Source organism: Stegostoma tigrinum, chromosome 26, assembly GCF_030684315.1.
Source record: "Stegostoma tigrinum isolate sSteTig4 chromosome 26, sSteTig4.hap1, whole genome shotgun sequence".
NCBI lineage: Eukaryota > Metazoa > Chordata > Chondrichthyes > Orectolobiformes > Stegostomatidae > Stegostoma > Stegostoma tigrinum.
In genome coordinates this window covers 13973568-13998584 of record NC_081379.1, presented here as the reverse complement: position 1 = coordinate 13998584, position 25017 = coordinate 13973568, and the positions used below count along the sequence as shown (strand labels likewise).

At 38.6% G+C, this 25017-nt stretch overlaps 1 protein-coding gene and 1 long non-coding RNA gene across 6 annotated transcripts in view; one reads left to right on the top strand and one right to left on the bottom strand.

Moving 5' to 3' along the window:
- LOC125463995 (uncharacterized) overlaps nt 1-20188 on the top strand; it is a 78204-nt gene extending 58016 nt beyond the window's left edge. For both annotated transcript variants that reach the window (XR_007249954.2, XR_007249955.2), the window contains one exon: nt 16526-20188. This is a non-coding gene — a long non-coding RNA (uncharacterized LOC125463995). The remainder of the gene's footprint in view (nt 1-16525) is intronic.
- Nucleotides 1-25017, bottom strand: part of LOC125463993 (sodium- and chloride-dependent GABA transporter ine-like) — a 102200-nt gene that overhangs the window by 33822 nt on the left and 43361 nt on the right. For all 4 annotated transcript variants that reach the window (XM_059654980.1, XM_059654981.1, XM_059654982.1 and 1 more), the window contains exon 2: nt 24354-24488. In XM_059654980.1, the coding sequence (XP_059510963.1) occupies nt 24354-24488 (135 nt within the window). The remainder of the gene's footprint in view (nt 1-24353; nt 24489-25017) is intronic.

The window sequence follows — 25017 nt, the reverse complement described above, 5'->3', positions numbered from 1 at the left end:
TACCATCCTGCCCTTTTTAAGAGACTAGAGACTATAAAATCTCCAAGTTTAACTCTTACTTCCAAGTCTACCTGAGAGGAAATTACACCCGAGTCAAAAAAACAAGCGCATCTCTTGGAAGGAATCCTGATATTGAATTCCAACTATTTGAACTTTAACCTAAACAGAATTTAAGAATAGAAAATATTCATAGCATTCAAAGATTATTTTCCTAAAACTATCAAGTGAATTATGAACTATTCTGTTTACAGTTGAAATGTTTATTTTGTTTGCATGTATGGATAATGAAATCTCTCTCTCCAAATCACTCCTCATCCCCAAATTATATTCTGTGCCCTTGCAACGCTCAGAACTTAAGTGGAGCATTGAGGATTCAACCGTCAATGCACGTGCATTCTCAAGCCTATAAAGTTCACACAGGATATCGATGCTAGCTTAACAAAAAATCATGAATGTTTCATAATTTCCATTAATTTTTTTGGTTAATGGGATATAGATTGCTTAACCATTTTGAGAATGCTACTGTGAATCATCATGTGCAACATTTCCTGTTCCAAGCACTGTTCCCATGGTGTATTTCGTATGCCACATGTTTTGGCAGTTGATCTAAAGGCACTCTGTTAGACTGACAATATTTTACTAATTGACAGCTTGCCTTTTTGGGTAGCTTAGTATTCATCAAAGCAGGTGAACATGATAAAAGTAAAATACTGCAGATGCTGGAAATCTGAAACAAACACTGAAAATGCTACAGAAAATTAACTCTTTTACAGATTCTGCCAGACCTGCTAACTTGAAGTCCAATATGATTTCTTCTGAACAGTCTGGACAATTAGCTGCATAGGAGCAAATTACTGCAGATGCTAGAATCTGCACTGAAAACAAAATGCTGGAGATCACAGCCGGTCAGACAGCGCACACACAGAGAAAACGGTGAGTCTAGATGACTCTTCAGAGTCTCTGAAGAATCATTTTGACTTGAAACATTAGCTTGCTATGTCTCCATGGATGCTGTATGACCCACTGTGATCTCCAGCATTTGTTGTTTTCAGTTCAGGATAAATAAGATACCTTTTTAAGCTTTGATGTATCATTCCATCTATTGTGAATATATTATCTCCACAGCCAGAATCTAATGTCCTCATCTAATTTTCATTATCTTTGAGGCAAACTGAGTTGGAATGATTGTGTTTGGTCATGTAACAATTGGATAAGTAGTTCAGTTATTACATTAATGCAAGGATGTTAGAACTAATATCTTTGGAGATCCTGGATTTGATTGTCCATTTAATTCCATGATCTCTGATCATTCTAAAATCTGTGGTGCTCCCTGTTGAGATGAATGTCATGTGTGCCAGCACTTCCCAGATGAACCTATCCAATGCAATGCAATCAGCGTGTGCTAGTTCATGCTGCTAATAGTGGATGATACTTGGTTTTCCGGGCAGTTTTGTAGAAAATAGACAATTTCTTCAAGCTGATTGCCTCACCACACAGACAAATTTCTCATCCTTGGGAAATGGCCAATGGTGACAAAGCAGTCCTCGTCTGTGTGGGCAACAAGGGGAAAATTGAGTAACCAAGAGCTCCTGTACAAGTTCTTCTGGGATTTCAGTTTTGTGCTTCAGGTGTAAGGAATTGTACAGCTCTTTCGAGGAGGAATGACAAAGTCAAGTTGAGACAGTGCTAGTTAACAGACTGGATTCCATGAAGTCTTGGATTAAGGTCAGAAATGAACAAGGAAACCGATTCAACCACCAGGAGCTTCTTCCTACTCAACTGCACATCACCACTACGTGGTCATGTCTAGCAAGTCAGCCCTGCCTGGGGGAAAGGATAAACACTTGTTTTACTAACTCAAAGTACTCTTTGTTACCACGAAGCACCATGTCTTTTTCTCTGTTTTAAGTTTTTTTTTCAGTCGTCACCTATCATCAAGGATTGCATCCCATCAGCAGCTCCATCTTCCCCCTTTCTCTATTAAGGTTTCTAATCTTAAAAATTCCGCCCTAGTGGCTTTGCTCATCTGCTTCATGTCATTTCCACAAGTTCCAGTGAAGCTCCCAGCAGCAAGTTGAATATTTCCTCTCCTTACTTTGCAGAATAGCAGCGGTTTTCTATAACAATGTTCCTCACTAGAATCCCCCATGCATTATTCGCTGCATTTTCTGAAGTCCTTTTTTCCCTGTCACTGTTGAATCAACACATGTACTTGTACTTGTACTTGTTTCGTCCCCAGTCACCAAAAGCACTTTCCATGTCAAGATTTATCTGCACCTGTTCCTCACTAATATGCTATATTTAGTACTGAATGTGTGGTCTTTGCCATGCACAAGTTTGGATGACCAATTTATCGCTCTCGCTCTCCCCCAAAATTTTGACCCACCCATAGACTGCCATTCTAACACACCTTAGTTCTCACTCCACACTATCCTCTTATTCTGTTTCAATCAATTTCAGAAGGTGACTTTTAAATCGGTTGGCTTAAACATTAACTAAAATATGAAAACCTTATTAATATTCCACTTATAGTCACTCTTCTCCTTTCATTTTGGAGCCATGATCAAGCTGAACTTTGTGTAGTCTATTTATTTAGAGATTACTTTGCTTTTCTGGGTTAAAGCCATTAACTATTTCAGGATATTTGATGACATATCTGTACTGTTGGATTCTGCCCACTGTTCTCTCCACCTTGTATTGGTCACTCAAACGGTAAGTGGGGAAATCCCACAAATTTAATGTTAGTTTCACGTCACCAGACAGAACTGCACATTTTGAAAAGCAAAACAGCCACTGAGAACTCAAATGGTCAAGCACCAGATGGAACAAAAATTTTAAAAATAGTTCCTGCTTCTCTTAAAATAATACCAAACTGAATAAGTATCTTGCAACAGTTAGTCGCTTCATCTTTTGAATCAAAAAATCATAAGAACAAGGCATAGAGCAATTACCAGTTTGCTGCTTTATGCAGGTGTAACTAATTAAAAATTCAACCTTCCAGCTTACCAAATGATAGCATAAATACTCATTTATAATCTAGGTTTCCCATCACTTTTTTTTTAAAAAACCCAAAATAAATTCTTAATGAGAAACAGAAATATTTTCCAATAAACAACTTAGAGAACCCAAACTGAGGCATGACAAAGACTTTGCATTGTAAACAAAAGGTCCAATTACTGTCAGTGTCAGGGGTTGGACTTACCACAGCTGCTGACATAAACATGCTTTTGCATAAGGCGTGGGGGGGGAAATACTAGATTTTGAATAAATATGTCATCCTATAATTGCGATTGTGACTTTCCTGTCTGTGTCCAGGGACAACACACTGTAATGTAGAATTGGTTATAACGAAACAGATGTAAAATAGCCTACCCTGGCTATGCAGACAGGAGGTAACTATTACAAATACACAACAACATTATAATTCAGTAATTGTAAAGGAAGCATTTTCAGTAAGAGTGCCGTTAACCAACGATGTTATAATCCACGTCCAGATGAATCTTGTAGCCACTTTCCTTCCTATACTGTGTTGCGAGCCCACCCTGAAAATATGGCAGCTGTAATGGTGGCGTTAAAAGGAGAAAAAAGAAAAAATATCAAGCTGTAATGTCAAAATTCAAACAGAATTCAAAAAAAGGAAAATACATTTCAAATATTTGAGACTGAAGAAATTTTTAAAATAGTAAAACCAACAAATGAGAGTACTTGTTCAAGTTGAGAACAACAGAGGCCATCCAAAAATGACTATTACAGATATCATTGGGTCTCTAAACACATCCCAGCTTCCAAAGAAGGGTCATTACTTTCTCCTCACAAATGTTGCCAGACCTGCAAAGCTTTTCCAGCAATTTGTTTTTTTGGGGGTTTTTTTGGCTCAGTTTGTATTATGATTATTAGCATCTTTTACTGAATTATAGAACGCAATAGTGATAACATTAAGTCGATAACATTAAGTCAATCACATTAAAACAGACAAATCTGATTAATGAAACAAATTTAAAGACTAAATGTAATTTTTTTTTTCCTCTCATGGGAATTATTGCAGTATCTGCAGTGAAACCACTTGTGTTAACTCCATGTTTATAAATCACAATGCAGTGACCTGAATTGGAAACTTGAAGTCAAATAAAAAGGGCAAAAAAACTGTCTTTAGAAAATGTGTGCTAAACAAATGGCATTAGAGCTGACAAAAATAAAAGAGAAACACAAAAGCTTCAAGATTAATGCTCCCACAGAGCATCCAGGGATGATTTATTACATTTAAAAAAAATTGTTGTAAAAAATACAAGCTATTCTGTACATCAGTTTGATAGATGCATGCAAAAAAGACTGAACAAGAAATAGCTCCAGCACTTTCTGCTGGTGCGGTTAAAAATGCACACACAAGAATGCACCTTTTAAAGGTGGAACTAAATCTACCTGGAGAACAAAGCACATTGAGACACCTGGTGTAGAAACATATTAAAGAATGACTGTTGTGTTCATAAAATTTGATGACAACATTACACCTTTAATCGCTCTTCACTTTTTTTTAAAAAAGTGTGCACTGGGTCGGGTGCCTTTTTGAAGCTTTAAAGTTATCAGGTCAGTTAGCTCATTAATACATTTCAGAGAAAGGAATGCGGTAGATTTGAATGTCTAATTCCTCACATGAAATTCATCCTTTGAAGCCATTATAGAGAGAGAGAAAACTAAACTATTGTATTTAAATGGCAGTTAACCCAGGTCTCATGCTCTGCTTCCACCTTCTCCACATTTGTTAACACTGACTCACATTAGCATCAGGTTTCCCCAATGCTTCAAATTTAGAATTCTTCTCTTAAGTGTTTAAATCTTTTATGGAGTTACTTCATCTAAATCCTCATTGTTTTCCTTGACAACCAACTGCAAGGACAAACATTTGGTCACCCCTTTTAAAATTTTTGGCTCTCAGGCTGTTCCTTTTGCAATACATAGAGCATTGGGGCATTTCTCTATATAAAAAATATCAATTGACTAATTATGGAAGTTGTTGCGCACGATACCTTGCCCCTCAGTTACTCTGCCACATTTATTTTAACATTAAAGAAATTATGTTTTGTGAGTAAGCAAGGAATGCAGCAGAAATGCTGTTAATTGTTGTGACAAGCAGAAAATGATTTTCCAAATTTTGAAGTTCATTATAACTTTTAGCCCTATCTAGGCAACCAATTGCATACTACTCTGAACTTGAAATTTACAGGCAGTTTTACATTATTGAAAAAAGATTCATGGTGGCTAATGCATTCTCAATAGGGTCAAGAACAGAAATGCAGATGTTAAAGCGTGAGTTGTTCATTTGTGCCTAATTAAAACTAAAGTAGGAAAAGCAAGTGTCATTCCCTCTAACTACAGGAATCATGGATATCTGGCCTCCATGTGAAATTGCAATATGAAGACGCATAAAAGAGCAGTGTCCAGGTCACACAGGAATGAGCACCACTGTGCAGGATCACTTCATATAAGAAGAGGAGAATGCGAGAAAGATTAGAAGATAGTTATAAACATTAGCCATTTGAAACCTAATACTCCCAAATGAACCTTTAATGTGGTGAATGCAAACTGCTTGTCATATTGAGAGTTTTAGCTGAAGAAGGGGGTCAAAGTATTCAGTCATTTTCCTGTGTTACATCCAACGGTAAACCATAAAATTAGCACTACTTGCAAGTTTCAGAAGGAATGAATTTTCATTTAAAATAAAAGGGGTGCGCTGTTGTACAGAGACTAGGCCTCTGCAGAGTTTGAAAAATTTACAAATTGACCTGGGCTACACTCTTGGACATAAGATTTTATTTAAGTCCCATTATTCTGTAAGAGATTCAACTTAAAAATGGATAATTTGTAACAGGATTCCCCACAGTTCATATTACATAATCAAACTCCCCATTATAAATGTACTTTTTTGTTTAATAAATGAGACTCTGCATCCATTCTTCTTTTCAATTCCCTAAAAATCACATTTCTGACCATGAGAGGAATCAAAACTCAATTCAGCAGCATCATAACAATATCTGCATGCACCATTGTTCCAGTAATCTCTGACACATTTGGAAAACATCCAACTCAGTACTGCATCATTGTGACAATAATGTCACTCGTCTGAATCCTAGAGGGAAATGATTATGTCATGGTAATATCACTGCATTCCAGAAACCGAGTTTAGTGCTCTGGGGACATGGGTTCAAATCTTCCCTTGGTGGAAATTCAACTAAGAAATAATCTCAGTAACTGAGATAATGTTTGGATAATTTATAAAACCATCATATCAAAATCCATCTGGTTCACTAACGTCCTTTAGGGAAAGAAAACAGCCATTCTGACCCAGTTTGACACACAAGTGACACTGTACCCACAAAAATGTAGTTCACTCTTATTGTATGGGAGGATCAATAACAAGCCACTGGTCATAAACCTTCAGCCTGGTCAATCATTAGTCTTTTGGAAGACTATGGTAATAAGAACATACCAAAAGTAAAACTAGAATTAAAAATATACCAAGTCCAAACAGCTCTATTAAACTGGCTAACTCTGCTTGAAAACAATTAGGGATTTTGGTCAAGTTTGAAGTCTGACACAAACAATATTAATAACGTAAAGAAAGTTAAAGAGCTCAAGAACAAGTACTATAAAATTCTGGAAGAAAAGATGGCAAAATTATAGGGTTTACAAAAGAAAAATAGAAATTGAGCAGTATAAGCTCAGAAGTCAAGATCAGAAGTGGGGATGTTTGCTGATGATTGCACAAATGTTCAGCACCATTTGTGACTCCTCAGATATTATCGCAGTCCACGTTCAAATGCGAGATCAGGACAACATCCAGGCTTGGGCTGACAGATGGCAAATGACATTCACACCACAAAAATGCTGGGCAACAACCATGTCCAATAGGAGACACAATCTAAGTCACCACCCCCTGACATTCAACCAAGTTAGCATCACTGAATCCCTACTGTCTACATTCTGGAGGGTTACCATTGACCAGAAGCTCAACTTGACTTATCACATAAACACAGAGGCTATAAAGACAGTTCAGAGGCTAGGTTAAGAATATAGTGGCAAGTAACTCACCACCCAACTCCCCAGCATCTACGAGGCACGAGGCACAAATCAGGAACGTGATGGAATACTCCCCATTTGCCATGGGTGCAGTCCATCACCACTCAAGAAGGCTGACACCATCCAAGCCAAAAGCAACCCACTTGATCGGTGCTACATCCACAAACATCCTCTGCCACCACCACGGATGGTCAGCACACGTGCCTACTGCTATCTACAAGATACACTGCAGAAATACATTAAACATCCTCAGACAGCACATTCCAAACCCAAGGAGGCTTCCATCTCTAAAGACAAAAGGCAGCAGATATATGGGAACACTAACAACTACAATCCCCCCTGTAGGACACTGACCTTTCTGACTGGAAATATATTGTCATGACTGTACTGTCGCTGGGTCAAAATCCTGATGGACATTGCGGGGCAACCTGCAGCACATAGACTGCAGTAGTTTGAGGCATTGGCACATGGCTACCTTCAAGGCCAACTAGGGACAGGCAATAAAATGCTGACCAGGCAGTGATGACCACATCCCATGAGTGAACAATTAAAAAAAAAACAAGCATTGTTTAGAAGCAGAGTGATGAGTAAATTATAGTCAGAGTCATAATTGTAGAATCAGAGCATGGAAACGGATCCATTGGTCCAACTTGTCCATGCCGACCAAGTTTTCCAAACTACATTAGTCCCACTTGTCTGCGTTTGGCCCATATGCCTTTTAACCTTTCCTATTCATGAACTCATCCAAATATCTTTTAAATGTTGTAACCCTACCTGCATCTACCACTTCTTCTGGCAGTTCATTCCACAGATGAAACAACCTCTGGAGAAAAAGGTTGCTGCCCTCCCCCGCCTCAAATCCCTGTTAAATCTTTCTCTTCTCACCTTAAAATTATGCTCTCTAGGTTTTTAACTCCCCTACTCTATGGAAGAGAGCATTGCTATTCACTTTATCTATTCCCCATGATTTTACAAACCACTATGAAAGGTCACCCCTCAACCTCCTATGCTCCAGAGATAGAAGTCCCAGCCCGTCCAGCCTCTCCTTTTACTCAAACTCTCCAGTCCCAATAATATCCTCTCCAAATTAATAACATCCTTCCCATATTATCTCAAAAGTTTCTGAAGCTTTTGTAAATTATGGATGGTTCATCAAAAGGATATTTGTTCAAACTATTGCTAAATTGGAGCTTGTTTAAACCTATTAGATATGGCATTTTCAAATAATCATCCTATGCCTATGCGTAGAACAGACAAGCAAAGAGGCTGGTTGATTCTAATTAGATCTCAACTCCAGATCCTAACAATTTGTTTACGGTCATTTCAACAGGTAGCGAATCTCACTTAAACATTCCAGCCAAACAACAGCTTCTTGTAGCAATTCAACAAACCTTCAATACTGTACTGCAAATATGCTTAAGTCTTGCAATATTCTCAAAATTACACTTCCAAATCCAGAGCTGAAAATTCCACTAAGATGACACTATACGAATTGACCCGGTCACAATTTCATTTTTATGAGCAAAGTATTGGCACAAAGTGAATCGATATGAAAATGTGCAGTAATAAGAGTGGCGACCATTAACCAGTCAAGCACCATGGCATCGTTCTGGTCTTGTTCAAACCTATGGGCTAGTATGCAATGTTTACTGGTTACTCGAAGACAAGACATATTACTCAAAGTTGTAATATATCAAATTTATTAAAGTATTACGTCATCAAGTGATTGATAATGTGATGCAGCATTTCTTCACATTTGATGAAGACTCAGAGCAAAAATTATTCCATTTATTCAAAAGTTCCTGAAGTTATCCACCATCTATTTTGCCCTATTGCAGTCAATTCTATATGGTGAGGTTGTACAAAGTACAGCATCTTCTGAAAGGTGCTAATTAAAAAGGCTGTACCGAACTGGAGAAGTTGCATATAAATTTTCAAAATCCAAGAGGCCTTGACTCTTGAATGTAGGAACATTAAGTAATGTCTTTGGGCACTTTCAACCTCAAAAAAAAAAATGGACCCCAATGCAAAACTAGTTTCTAATTCAATACAAAGCGTGGCCTCACAAAAGTGCTATGGGGATCAGTGTGAAAAGTTTATTAGGCATCGGTGCATTTCTTTAAAAAAAAGTTGAGTTTAAAGCTCATTTTACAGCCTTACACTTCAAACAGCTGAGAGAGGAGAGAAATCCCAATACTGCCTAAAATTAGGAAGTAAGTCATTTTTAAAATCTTTAAAACAACCTTTTCAAAAAAATGCTTTCCAATTATTATATGTAAATAATTTAGGGCTGCCTCTGTGCTAATGAAATGGTGCACAATACAGAACTTTTCCGCTATTCAGATTCATGTTGCTAAAAAAGTTATTAGGATAACAATATATTGGTAAATGCAAATTTAATCTTCCTATTTCTTTATAGAAATTAACACAAATAGTCACAAGGTAGATCAATTATACATTTATGAAATCAGAACTTAGAACTGATAATTAGCTTGCAATTTTGGGTGAATATCCTAGAGTTTTTTTTGCAAATGGGCAAGAGATGGAACATTTTCAGAGAAAGGTAAAAGCTTCAGAGGTTGATAATTAATTGTTGAAGGTAGTTAAAATCTATGTTATGCAAATTCTAAGTAGTATTTGAACAAATTTCAGGTTATTAGCTCCATCATTTTCATGTTTATGTTTCAATTATTTCTTTCTATTAGATTTTATTTGGGGAAAGAACAGTACTTTCCTAATACAGCACAAGACATACTAACTTTCTTTTTCTGCTATGAGAGAAAGACGACATGCACTGATGGCTCCAATAATTCAAAGATAGTGACAATTAAGGGGTTTCAGGATCTCACCGAAAGATGATGAATAGGAGAAATGTTCAATGAAGCATTGTTCTTTGTTATTCAGTATTCAGTAGTCACGCAGTGAATGTCAGAAGCCTTAATTTTTTTTCTTTCACAAAATGGAAGCCATTCGATAAACATGGCTCCAGCAAAGATTTGATCTCATATTTGCAATCTTAAAACAACTCCATGTTACTTATCTAGCAACTGCAAATCCCCAAAGGCAAGAAATATCCTAATTGCCTAGGTGAAGCCGATTAGTTTGGCACTTAGTCTTCAGAGGAAACATTCCTTAGTAATTTGTTGTATTTCTCCGTAAATGCATTAGCAGCTTATAGTGAGGCCTCAGCAACGAAAGTTGACTTCTCAAGGGTCCTGCCTTGTCCTGAATCTATTGAGCAAAGACCACTGTCACCGTGGTGATTCAAAAGCCTGTGTTTGTCACAAGATGTGTTAGTAACTTTCCAGCATTCCCATTCTTTGATCCAAAGGATGTGTGCTGTTACAGTTTGCTCACGATGGTTGATTCATCTCAGGCACTGAGAATGGAATGTGGTCAGTAGCTAGATGAGCAAGTTAGTATGGAGTGGATATGTGAGGTGCAGCAGAGTTTCAACCAGCTTGTGAGTTTTTAAAATCAGTTGGCTGATATCGTGGGATGATGTTTGTAAGGAAAGTAATCCAGAGAGGGATGTCCAGCTGAAGGTTATAGTGTGATGCAGTTATCATTTTCAATTAATTGTCAGCAAGATGTGCATGTAGTGCGTTTTGCCACACAGATGTAGGGTAGTGTGCTGTGGAATATAAATCAGGCCAGCACTGAGGTCCGAATGTTATGACAGCGGAATACCACAAAGCTCCATCAAGTCTAGTTAGTAGGTTGTTTCTGGTTTTGACTTCTGCTGTCAACTTTTACAGATGTTCTATTTAGTGCTACTCCCAACTATGTTGAGTTTGGATTGTGTTTTTGTATCCACCCACCCATGCAACTGTGTGTACAATTTTTTTTTGATGCTCGCATTGCAGAGGCAGAATACATTAGATATGGTTTTACAGGACTTCCACGTGAGACACCACATGCTACTGTTCACTTTGGGTAAACACTTTGTTAAAGATCTGGCCAGTAGATGTTGATGGCTAAGCCAGCATTTGTTGCCTAGCCAGAATTGCCCTGAGAAATTAGTGGTCAGCTGGCTTGTTGAACTGCTGCAGTCCATGGAGATGTAGAGACAACACAGTGCTGTTAGGAAGGAGTTCTAGAATTTGACCCAGCAAAAATAAAAGGATCAGCAATAGTCTGAAGACACAATGGTGTGTACATAATGGAGGGGAATTTGCAAGCGGCGATGTTCCACACACTCACTGCCCTTCTTCTAGGTGATGGTTTGCAGGTTTGGAAAGTGCTCGTGTTGAAGATGCCTTGGTAAGTTACTGCAGTGTATCCCGTAGATGGGAGATACTATTGCTACTGTGTGTTGATAGTGAAGGGGATTCCAAATCAAGCAGACTGCTTCGTTCTGGATGGTGTCACATTTCTTGAGTGACAGTCAGAAGTAACACAAAAACAGACCCTTCAATCCAACTCATCCATACCAACCAGATATCCTAAAATAATGTCGTCTCATTTGCCAGCATTTGGCCTATATCCCTCTAAACCCTTCCTAATCATGTACCCATCCAGATGCCTTTTAAATTTATAATTGTACTAGCCTCCAACAACACTTCTTGCAACTCATTTCATACACACACCACCCTCTGCTTATGTTGTTTTGGAGCTACAGCCTTTCCAAGTAAGTGGAGAGAATTTCATCACATTCATGACTTGTGCCTTACAGACAGGCACTGCACGGTCAAATGGGAAACTACTCCCACAGAATTCCTAGACACTGATCTGATCTTGTAGATGCACAGTATTTACAAGACTGGTCCCATTCAGTTTCTAGTCAATGGTAACCCCAAAAAGATATTGATAGTGGAGCATTCAGTGATGGTAATGCCACTTAAATGGTAATGAGTTAGTAGTTTCTCTGAGATGATCATTGCCTGACACTTGTGTGGCACAAATGTTACTTTTCAGTCCTCAGTCCAAACCTTACTATTATCCTGGATTTTGACACATATGGACATGGATGACTTCAGTAGCCGAGGAATTGAGTAGCGCTGAACACAGATGATTACACAATGCACAAAACCCACATCTGACCTAACGATGGAGGGAAGTCATTTAAACAAGCAGATGATGGTTGGGCTGAGGAAAGTACATGGAAGTATTCCTTCAGTGAAATCCAGGGCAAGCTGATTCATTCTCACCTCACTTCCAGAATTCAACTCTTTCATCCATGTTTGTACCAAGGCTGTAACGAGATCTGGATCTGAGCGGCCCTGGAGGAATCTAGGCAGAGCATCACTTAGCAGATTCTTCCTCTGCTAGTGCTGCTTGAAAAGATTGATGACTGTTGCATCACTCCACTGATGACAATAAATTATTCAAATAATAATAACAACTCTTCCTATCAGAGTTAAAAACCTTTCTTGGAAATGACAGCATACTCAACCTGCAACTTGCACTTTTAACCAAAACTGTCTTGATTTACCAGATCTATCTGAAATCTATCCCATTTAGCACAGTGATAGTGCACTGTAGCATGACAGAAAGTATCCTCATTGTGAAGGCGGACTTAAACCCCTCCTTGTGCAGTGGTCAATCTTACTGCTACCGCCATGACAGATACATCTGTGGTAGGCAGATTAGTAAGGATGAGATGGTTGTTTGTTGGTTCCCTCACTTGTCAAGCAGTTATGGTCTTCAGGACTTAACCGGCTCAGTCAATAGTGGTGCTTCTGAAAACACTCGGTGATGAACATTTGAAGCCCTCTGCCCAGATCACATTCTGCACCTTTGGCACCCTCTGTAGTTCCACCAATTGATGCTCAATTGGCTCATCAACTTGAAGGAGCAGCAGTCATGGCAATGAGACTTCACAGGGTCCACAGTCAATGTTGAAGTATCAGAAAATAATTCCCCCCTGTCTGAATGCCATCATTCTACTGAGTCTGTTCTACTTTAAGTCCACAGGGAACACCAGGGATGTAACAGTGTTGTCTGGGACTTTGCACATAAAAGTTAAATCCATGGTATTACCAGTCACATAACAACCCAACTTAAATCAATGCCAGATGATCCATACAGTTTTATTACTGAAATGTGGAGGGGAATTAAGAGTTAACCATACTGTCGTGGGTCAGGTAAGGACAGCAGTTTTCCTTCCTGAGAGGACAACAGTTTCATGGTTAAAAACTTTCAACTCTAGATTTTATTGAATTCACAATCTGTGGTGGTAGGATTCAAACCTAGGCCCCCTAGGCAGCTGGGTCTGTTACTAGTCCAGCAGCAGGACCACTACACCTTTGCCTCCCCTCTGTTTTGTACTGTGATATTACCACTACACCATCACCTCCCTCACAGGGCTGCGTGGTTGGACAGAACACAAGGCGTAAAGCCACAGTGATGCAGGTAATTCTCAACCAAAGAAAGATAGGTAATTGCACGTAAAATGCACCATAGAGAAGTGCCAATGTGCATGACAGACAACAGAGATTGAAGCTCCTAGAATTGAAACGAGAAAGGCGGTGGTTACATCTTATTGAAAATTGCTGCAAGCAGTTATCTGATGCAGGTTACTCAGGGCTCCCAGTAACCGCAGGAACAGAACTTTAATTCTTAAAAATGGAGTTTGAGGAGCATTTGGACGCTTGTTTGTGACACCAGTGTCTTTCCGAACAATGTTCCTGGGTTTGCTGAGCCCAAATCATCTGGGACAAGTTTGCTAAATTTTGCTCATTTACCAATAAGAATCTCATGCAGGAGTCAAGCTGATCATGAAAAAATGTGACAACGGTGTGACTCGAGATTGTGTGAAAAGAAAATGTGGATTCACTACCTGTCTCTCTCTCTTCGAGAAGCACAGACGGGAATGATCAAGCGATTAACAGATTTGATCGGGTAGACTATCTCTGTCTCAAAAAAACAAACTGAGGAGAAAGTCTTCACGTTAGAATTGGAAAAATAAAGCAGCAAACCCCTTAAGAAATGCAAAAGGTAAAAATGACACCAGTTTCTGCCAGTGACTGAAGACCAGGTTCTTTTACATGTAGCTAATGCATATATGTTAATAATAAATCAACACAGAACAACGGCAGGATTTCCATCAGCTTAGGCCTGAGACACATTTTTGCCCTAGGTAAACAAAGATTTCTCAAGCCCAATGCATTTCCCAGTTTCATGACAACCCAGATATCGTGGAAGGGGAAAAAAAAGTATGGCAAAGTTACAAAATCAGAAAACAATGGACTTGGCCTTTAACCTCCTCATTCAAATGTTTGGGAATCATTTTATCAGTGCTAGTCCCAATACAGTAGGACAGCATACGCTCTGTTGCAAATTTCAGTTCGGAAATAGATCTGTACTTTGCTGTGCTGTTGCTGTTCACAAAAAAATGAGATGGGTTTCAGGTTGAGTTTGTAGTCTCACATCTCATCTTTTGAGTATGATACATTCTCGTTTTATAAAATGAGAAATAATCTTGATGAATATGGTCAGTTCTAAATAGTGTGGAATCCTGTTCTGCCACATAGATCACACTTTTCCCTCTAAGTATGAAGTCTGTGAATCGGGCCTCACTCTACAGAACATAGCACAGTATCTACACCTAAACTTTACCGCAGCAATGTGGAACTTTGAAATACATTCATCATCTCACAATGAGACTTTAAATTGAAGCCATCTATCCTCCTGAATTCACTCCAATCACCACTCTGGTAAATATATAACCGCCAGAATAACTAAATAATTTAGTGGCCATTATCTTGTTACTTTTGTTTTGTTTTCTGCAAATTGGATCTCAAGTTTCCAACATTGAACCAGTGACTTCACAAATGTATTTCCATGGAATATTCAGAGGTTATAAATCTTGCCCCATAGATGCAAGCTTGTCCTTATTTATGACATTTTTGGCCCAGATTTACCAAGTGTTACACATGAGGAACGATTATTAAGTCTCATCTTAACCCAAGGGAATAAATGAGCACCTAGTTCTGTAGGTTCCAGGTTCCACTGGTCCAAAGCTCACTGGTAGAGCAAAAAAAAATAAGAAAAAAGGCCCATGACCCTTGACACTCACCTTGCAAAATATCCAAGGAGGGAGAAAGGATAGGGCAACAGCATGGTTTAGCTAAAACAGACCCACTTTGTCAAGTATCCCAGGCAATTTCCTCAAAATTGTTTAATTGTCCAGGTTTTCAGCTTTTCCCTTTCTGGACAACATATAAAAAAGGTGCTAATAGGATCCATTCGATGTCATAAACATCCTACTGGAATCTAAACAGAAGACATACAGTAGGGCAAGGAGACACTCTTGGATAACTGACAGTTTGCAGTACAAGTTGCCATCTGAATTGGGTGGGTGGAATCCTTTTACATTTGTAAAATTTTACTCTAATTCATACAAAAGGAACAAAAACATTTTTAACAGGTGCAAAAAGACTTCAGGTCACAAGTGCACACTTGTCATTATCCAATGTTCCATGACATTAGAATGCCCACCCATTTTACCCAACTTTTCTACACCATTTGAGTTTTGAGGCAGGCATACTAGAAGTGACATCCTCAAGGACTGTAATTGGTATTTCAGTGACTTGGAATGTCATTGAGACATTATGCTTTAATGTTCCAGGATCTCTCCACAGAGCATGGGTGTCAGATAAGCCAATTTATAATTCATTCTTGAATAAGGCAAATATTGCATACCAAATTTGCTGGGAGCCTACCATTATAAACTTTCCCAAATGAACAGGAAATACCAATTGCAAATGAGATTGATCAGTCAGTGGGCTACCCAAAGAGTCAAAGGCATTGTAAATGGTGCCATGCATCACAGCTGAAGCATTGAGTTTTTAATGAATAAATATCCTGAACATTCAAAACATGTCACATTACAGGATACTATCTTGGGAGCATCTGTAATGTTATTATATTGGAATCCAGATTGCTTAAAAATTTGAAGATTCTGAAAGAATGACTTGTAGTTGTTTGGACATTACAGCTACTGTTGTGCTATTCTGATGGCCTCAGTTACAAAGACAAATCAGCAGTGTCAGACAGCAAATGTAATTATTCCCACCTGAATTAGTATGGAGCACCTCATAGGGATGGAAAAGCAACCACTAAGTTTTCAGAAAACTGTCTTTATGCATAAAATTTTGCCATCAAACAGAAAGCAGGGAGCATGCAGAAGATCGGATGGCAATGAAGTAGCAGTTCTATGGGTTCAGGTGGAGAATGAGAGTCGGAGAAATTTCTTTATCCAGGAACGTAGCAAGCCCATGGAATTTGCTACAACAGAATGCAGTCAAGGCCAAAACATTATATGATTTGAAGGAGTTGGATGCACCACTTGGGGCCAAAGAAATCAAAAGGATGCAGGGTAAAAGCAGGAGCCAGAGCAAGCTATTGAGTTAAACGATCAACAGTGATATTGAACAGTGGAGCAAGCTCAAGGGGCTGAATGGCCTATTCTGCTCCTCATTTTTAAAAAATGTTTCTGTTTCCACAGGAAGTGGGTGAGAACAATGACAGCACCATCAACAAATATACAGGGAGATGGCTGCAGAACATGGAATGAAATCTGAATCGTCACCTTGTTGTCCTCTTCCAGCATTGGACCCCCCCCTGCCCCACACACAATGATCTGGGGAAAAAGTTTTAACAATCTTAGATTATTACTTTTTCCATTCTCTGCTCCAGTGAAATTTTGGATGGATAGTCAGTTAACAGGCAATCTGACAACAAACACAATCACTGCTTGGACTTGAGAAATAACGTGAAGTGTATTTAAATTTATTGCACAACATGCTTATTCCACTAAAACATCCTAGCCCCAAATCAAAACTGATGTAGTGTATTACGATCCTGTTGGTATAATGATATTATTGAATCCCTAGCACACGGTCATAAGAAGTTACTGGAGTCAGATCATTACAGTGCCTTTTTTGAAGGTTCTGGCAAAACGTGAGAGATTGTTTGGTCAAATTGGAGGGGAACTAATTAATTATGAGTTAGCCTCTTTCTAGTAAGAGTTGGTGCTGAGCATCACAGCTCAACAATCGGCAGCAGGGGAGTCCACACGTGCTGGTGAATGTCACCCTTAATTTCTCCTATGTACAGCAGATCCAAATTCATTTCATGGACCACCTCCACCAAAGCAACCGGTAGTAGATGTTCAGCACGTGGCATCGTTTGCATATCTCCAATGATTAACCAGGGACGCACGCAGGGACACACACACACACGAGCAACCACTGAAAAACTGCTGATTACCTCAATTTTAAAAAAATGTGGCAGCCAGAACCATGAAGACCACATTCTCCGCACATGCTTTCATAAATAAGGACAGGTCATAACTTGCCAGAATGGCCAGAATACCTCCTTGGTAGCAGTCTGTGTTTTGCCACACTTGTGACACTGGGACCCATACCAATAGAAATAGTGCTAAAAGACAACACTTGCAGTTACTAATGAACTGGGCCATCTTTCCAAATGTTTCTTTCCAATGCCATTGTAGCATCCCTGGTGAAAAAGAATTGCAGCAACATCTTAACTGCTTCCCTCACAACAAATAAAAAAGGCCAAAATCTTATTAGTTTAGAATTTGTGAACCATAATCTGTAATCAAAACAGCCAGAAGAGCAGCAATTGGGATTGGAATTGGAATGTGGTTATAATTAAACTAACACACTGACTTCTAATCTAAAAACAATAAATCAGGTCATGCTACAAAACTTTCAGATCCAAGCATTTTCAGCACAGTCCAGATTTGCTATTGCCACCCTTCATACCACTGCATTGAGGGCATCACGAAGGGTTGTCATTACATTAAAATTTATCACATTGAAAATTCTCACTACACCACAATAAAAATCAGCACTAAAAATTACAAACTGGAAGCATTAGCCATCAACATACTGGTATTTACAGCACAGGTGATGCACATATTTAAATGCAACTGAGTCCAGCTCAGGACTTAGGGGAGTGAGACACTATGGAAGTCAATATTAAGACTTTGTGGACAAGACACTGAATTACTTCAACTGGATGTGCCTCCATTAGATACCATGGAGGAAGTTCCAAAACAAATGAAGCTAAAATTAAAAAGATGCTGACATACAAAGATACTGTGTACTGCAGAAGTGGAAAGAACATATTGTAATCTTCTAATTGAAGACACCCAAATAATGCAAGTCCACTTTATCTCCACTGCAAGCCATGCCGTTGATCAGATCTTTTGTATTTTGTTTTGGATGGCGGGGGTTCAGTCACTGACATACTCACATTAAAAAGTAATGAACAATGTACAGGCAAACTTTCCAAAATGATACTAAACTGGCACAAACAAGTTTTTAAAATTCTTTTTTCCAGTTCAGCTGTGCCTGAAACTAACACACTGAACTGAACCATAATTAATCTCAACCACCTTTGAACAAGGAAGAATGTTTGATTCAGAAGCAGCTTAAAAAGGGGATGAAATTCCTTCAGTGCTATCTTTAACACTCTGGTCATATGCCTATAAAAAGTTTCCACGCAAACATAAAATAGTGTAATAGCTGACCAAACGTGATCATCAATTCAAACACAAGACTGTATACAAAGGGCCCTTTTGTTTTCTTTTGAGTGAATCAACCAGATTGCTAAAAAAAGCTCTAGGAAATACAACCCCTACATTATTTTATCTAACACTATCTGTTAAAATAATCTAGTTAATATTTAATATAGGCTGTCATAAGCAAAATGTATTTCACAGTAGGAACAAGCTTGTTTGCTTCTAAAAACTAAAAATCTGTACTTAACAGCTGAATTGAAAAGATGATTATCCATGATTGTAGTTCCATAGTCAGGACAGCACCAACAGGGAAAGACACCACTGCACTTCTGATCCATCATGGATCACCACAATTTTAGTACAAATGTACTAACACCGAGGCTGGAAATAGTTTGAAATGAAATCAGGAAACTCATTTCTTCCCCCCACCCCCAAGAGGTTTATGAACAGACAGGAATTCATCTTGCTTGGAAAAATGGAGTCTCTGTCTTTAAGTGGAGCATTCCTTCATGAACAGCTTCATCCACAATATACAGCCAGTACTTAAAAAGGATCTAGGTAGTCAAAGTCAAGTAGATTTCAGTTGTGACACAGTTACTGCAGCAAAGGTTCTATTTGTTAAGAGTTAGGAGGACATTTAAGCATTCTATTGTCATGAGGGGCTCAAAATGGAAGAGATTAAGAAAGTTTAAGAGTTTTGTAACACCAGCATAATTGTCAGCTTTTACATTATAATCAAGCAGTAGTAATGATCTCTCCTCCAAACCGCTCCTTAAAACTACCAATGAAATCATAATTATGATCAACTATTTCCAAGTCTTCAGCAAAAACAAGGAAAATATTCTTGCTGTTCAGGAAGTCGCTTGATTTTGCAGCCATTGAAGTTAATGATTCTCTCTGTATGAAATTAAAGAACATCAGTGACAGAAGTCAGTGTACTCTCAATCAAGCAGAGAGGAGGAATGATTTCTATTTGCTCAAAAGAAGTAGATTAAGCATTATCTTGTCATTTTGTGTCTGCTGGATCCATGATTTTCACTGTGGAAATAAGGCTCAACTACATTAAAAAATGATGTCTGGGTTTGATAAATTGTCAGCTTACCTCAGTTCAAAAAAATTAGGAAGAACAAGTTTTTGGCAATGACCCACCCGTCAAATTCTCTCTGCTTCTCCCATCAATTGGAAATAGAGGCTGATTGGGAAGGTAAAGCCAATAATTCAACAAAATAAAAAAGGTTATTCACTCACACCATGGCACCAAATATAATCTAAAGCATCTTATTCCATTGTCAAATTAAATGTTACAACAGACCTAACTGTTTGGCAGAGCAGATCTAGACAATATTACTGGCATGCAATCACCATATGATAAAGAACAAGTTCCAAGCTGTGTTTAAATGTTATTTATAAATCAGATGGATAGCCATTAAGTGTAATCTTTTCTAAAAGAAATTTTAATGGAGAATATACAACAAACATTTATGGTGGTGCCTTCTTACCGATAAGATATTGTGTATTTCTTGGAATATTTAAGGAAGGGAAAGTAGGTTAACTAAAAAATTTTTTTTTAAAACAATGAAAAAAAGTGGAAGACCTACTTTTGGATGCTTGCCAACAACACGTGCGGTTTGTCTTATTTACCATCCACACAATTGCTATACTTAATATGGCAGTATGAAGCTGTTTGGGTGTTTAAAATATTACATAAATACACAAACAGTAACCTACATTAAGTTCATTTTCTCAACGTCCCGCTGTCAATGTTTTGTCTGCTAAGTGCATACTGGATACTGTTTTAATAAGATCTTTGAACCATTTAAATTAGCCATTGAAATAAAAATCAGATCCAGTGCTCATTTCTGGCACAAAATGCTCCCAGAACACCATGTGAAATCAGAAAACAAAGCATTAAAATAACGAGAACACAGTCACAGCACAGTGGGTGCAGAGGTGGCTACTAATGGAAAATGACCACGATGATGTTGTTCCATTCTGCTTGTTAAGGTATTGTTTCAAATTCTTCCAAATTATACCCGGGGAATAAAATGTGGAAAGTAGGAAGGTGGTTCATCAATAGCTGAAGTAGATTGATTGCAGTAAATGTTGCACAGTAAATCACACCAAACATGTCAGACATATTTTCAGTTCAATTCAGAAAACATTTTTCTCTTGAAATGATATTTTTTCAATGGTCTACAAAACAAAAGACTTATCCAGCAAACTGAGAAATGAACAAAACACATTTTTTTGCCAAATCCAGAGATTCTGGCCCAATGATGAAAGCCAAGGCCTGAATGCAAATTGAAGGGAAGGCATCAAGAGGTGATGTGGCAAAAAGAAAAAGAAGTCAATCTGTGAAGACAAATGATTTCATCGTAAAATTCCTATTGTGTGGAAACAGGCATTCAGTCCGTCAAGTCCACACCACCCCTTTGAAGAGCAGCCCACCCAAACCCACCCCACCTACTCCATCCCTGTAACCCTGCATTTCCCATGGCTAATCCATCTAGCCTGCAAAGCCTGGACAGCAAGGGCACTTCAGCATGGCCAACCTACCTAACCTGCTCAACACTTGGGCTGTGGGAGAAAACTAGAGCACGTGGAGGAAACCCACCCATTTTGGCGGGAATTTTGTTGATTTGTTAACTTGTTTGGTTTTCATTAGTATAGTATCCAAACAGGGTGCTGATAGAACATTCCAACCCAGTGATGATTTTGCTCAATTGTGCTTCAGTCGCCTTTTTCAGAGCAAGAGTACTCTGGAATCCCTGTTGAAGAGGTCGGCTACTTCCACAATTGACAACTATACAGCAAGAGGCAGGACAAAGTACATGTAAACGTGACTGGTGATAAAAATTAGACACAAAGTGAACAAGCACAATGGTGTGCTGGTGGCAGAGGGAGCTACCTGACAGTTTGCACCACTTAAACTGACAATCAGTTTGATAAGAGTGTTGTCGCATGGAGTAGAGCTATAGCTTGCTAAACATAGCGTCACCACATGGCAGAGGGATCAGAAAATGAAAGTGAAAACGTACAGAGAGGATGTGGTCGGCCAGTGAAAATGTGAACAACCCAACGTAGATTGGAGGCTGTCTTAAGGGCTGCTAAGTAACTGACACAATTTCTGCCTTTGGCAGTGGCAAGGCAAAAAACAAAAACTTAAGTACGTTAGTCAATAACTGTTATGGCCTCTGAAAGTGTGTAGAAGGAATATTTAATAAGCAGACCTCTCAGGCCAAATGAATCATGCAGAACAGCTCCCAATAAACATCCCATGTTGGACATCGGAAATGGAGAAAGGACTAAAGAAAGAGAGAAAGTTACCAATGTCAGCAAAAATTCAAACTGGAGTGAGTGAAAAAATGTGTTCAGGATTTCCTGGTTTTAATTTAAAAGGCAAGAGGGTGTTGGATTCTGTGTTCAGTGTGCATGTGTGTACACAAGACTCAGCCTGTGGCTGTATGTTCATGGAAAAGTTAATAACTATGTTATCAACTGATTGTCTGGGGTCAATTAGTACAGAAGACATGAAGGAGGCTGTGCAACTTGAGACAGTGATTAGCAAAACATACAGGACCCTGGGCTTCATTCAATTGTAGAGAAATTCGGATGAATCTTTACAGAACATTAGACAACATGGTTTTGAGGAAAGATCACTCGACTTGAAATGTTAACTGATTTTTCTCCACAGATGCTGCCAGGCTTGCTGTGCTTTTCCAGCAATTTCTGTTTTTGTTTCTTATTTATAGCATCCACAGTCCTCATGGATTTTATTAAATCAGCCTGAACTAGAGTATCTCCAATGCTGTGCTGCACACTTTGGAGCAATGCGAAAGGTGTTAAGATGGTGAGGAATAGGTACACAACAGTGGTTACACTGTTAGAGGCTTCGATTGCAAAGATAACTTCATTATCAGTTGACAGAGCTAAAGAAACATTGGGCATGGAATGCTACATCCCAAGAGGGACCACCTGGGTCCACAGATGTGCCACGCTACGGCAACATACCATTTCAGTGTGCAGGTGCAGAACTGATGAGGAATCACCACTTTAAAAAAAAGGAGTCTCGGACTCTATAAACAGGGGAAAATATACTTTGCAACTACCGAAGCTGTTTTTTTAAACTCCTGAATTGGCAAGACGACCAATATCAAAACATCAATTCGATGTTCCCAACTGATAAAGAATATCAAATACTCAGCGAGACACTGATGCTAGTGTACCATCAAATAGAACTCAGCTCCAAGTGAAATGGTGTATGGATATTGGAGAGAAATCAAAACAATCCCATACATTTCATTTCCTTTTCTCTCCCTAACTGCCAAATCCATAAGCATCAGCCCCATCTCATCAGGGCATAGACAACATAAAAATATCTTTATTTTATCAGATAGTCTATAGCCAATTTTATCACTTAGTCTGTGATATACACAATCCACAGAACTAGAACCCCACAATAACATGGTGTACAGGCTTGCAGATAATAATTGACTAGAACCAGCAAAAGGGTAATCATGAATGGTGGAAGATAACAACAAATATGGAATTACATTCCCTGTCTGGACTGGCTCAAAAAAATTTTTTTAAAAAAGGGGGCTAGTAGGCTACCTGGTAGCATTAGCCACTGCACTGATAACTTGTCTGCGGGACCAACCAAAAAGGATCAAATAGACAAATCAATACAAAAGTAGTCAAGAAACAGGGTCATGGCTAAAGGACCACTGAAAAAAAAAGGGACATGGTTGCTGATTAATTCGGATTGTTCAAATACAAGGCGGCAAGCAAACTGAAACATAGGATGTAGGAAGAGAGTGGGACAGGAACGCTAAACTCACTTAGACAAATTGCAGTACAGAGAAAGGAAGTCACTCATGGCAAAAGGTACATTCAAACATGGAAGAAAAAAATTGCTTAAGGTCAACTGCCACAGGGACCTGTGGCAAAGGGGAGCCAGTGGGGGAAGAGACTGGGGCAAAATTCATTATGTGTAAATAAAAGATAAAATTTAATTTTCAGTATAATACCTGAAGAATATCTCAAATGGAAAGAAAAAATGACAACAGTAGATTGCACCCCACTAATTTATGTCACATTGAGCCTAAAAAGGCAAAATATGAAAATTCTTTATCAAGACTCAAATTAAATCAGCTCAATAAAGCAACAAATTATCAAAATCTGAAATCACGAAAGTAATTAATTTGGAAATTACTGACAGATTTATGCTGGGATGAGCTAAATAGATACCACTGTTCTTTAGCGGTACGTATTCATAGTTTTGTCCTCCTCAAAATTTATTCAGGAAAGAATGCTCCAATAATGTAAACCACTTAACACAAAATTACATCAATTTTGTGCTAAATAAGAATAAGCAACTTCAGCACCAAGTAGAAATTGGCCCATTTCATCAAGATTTATTTTTTTCCAAAACACCAATGATGGTTTCAGGAGTCTAGTGCAAGTGGGACTGATTACAACAGCAAGTACCTAGAGATAAATTAGAATGGTTCACCCGAGTCATTTTCAGTAACACAAGTTTTGTAAATGTCACAGGTATTTGGAGTTACACTCTTTCATCTGTGAAGAACTTTAAAGGGAATTTTATGTTACAAGGAGACAACTTGCTGAAGCATTTTGTATCTCATCAGTATAGAGAAGATCAATGTACCAACAGTACAATAACAACCCAAATGGAGATGATCAAATGAAATGAGTTGATGCTCCCGTTACAGAAGAACTCTAACTGAGAAGTTTTACTATATTGCAGTAACAGTCGTGGACAAACCTTTCAGGAGAGGGCAGAGTTTTGCCAAGGCATGGACAGGACCCAAATGCGTAAACTGGCCAACAGTGAATTCCATGAGAAGCAGTGGAATCCCACACAGCAACAACATGACAAAATATGGGATGAGGAAAGCACCTGTGGGAAAGAAAAAAAAAGTTAAAATATATATTTACAGCAGCAACATGTTGGGGGAGCGTGCAACAGAGACACGCAGTGCGAGAGAGAGTGTGCGCGAGGGAGAGAGAGAGAGCCATTTCCTCATCCATGTCCACTTACTACGTAATGGCAACATTATCAGAGGGTTAGCTTCCATATGTATATGTTCCAAATTGTCTCACTAACACAAAAAGGAAAGTATTGCATAAGCTGGAAATCTGAAGTGAAAGCAAACTGCAAATACTCAACAGGATTTGCTGCAGTGGATGGAAGATGTTGCGAGTCGATAGCTTTTCTGCAGAAATCGGAATGCTGAATGCTTCCAGTAACGGGCTTTAAAAAAAAACTTTATTAGCCTTACTTGCCGCTGTCACGAGCTGAAAGCCAATTTTTTGCAACTTTGAAAACAAGAGCCATTCCTTCTCTACACTTTCTCCATCTCAAAGAACATCCATTTTCACCCATGATATCACTTGAATCTATCATACCTCAGTCTCAGTCATAACAA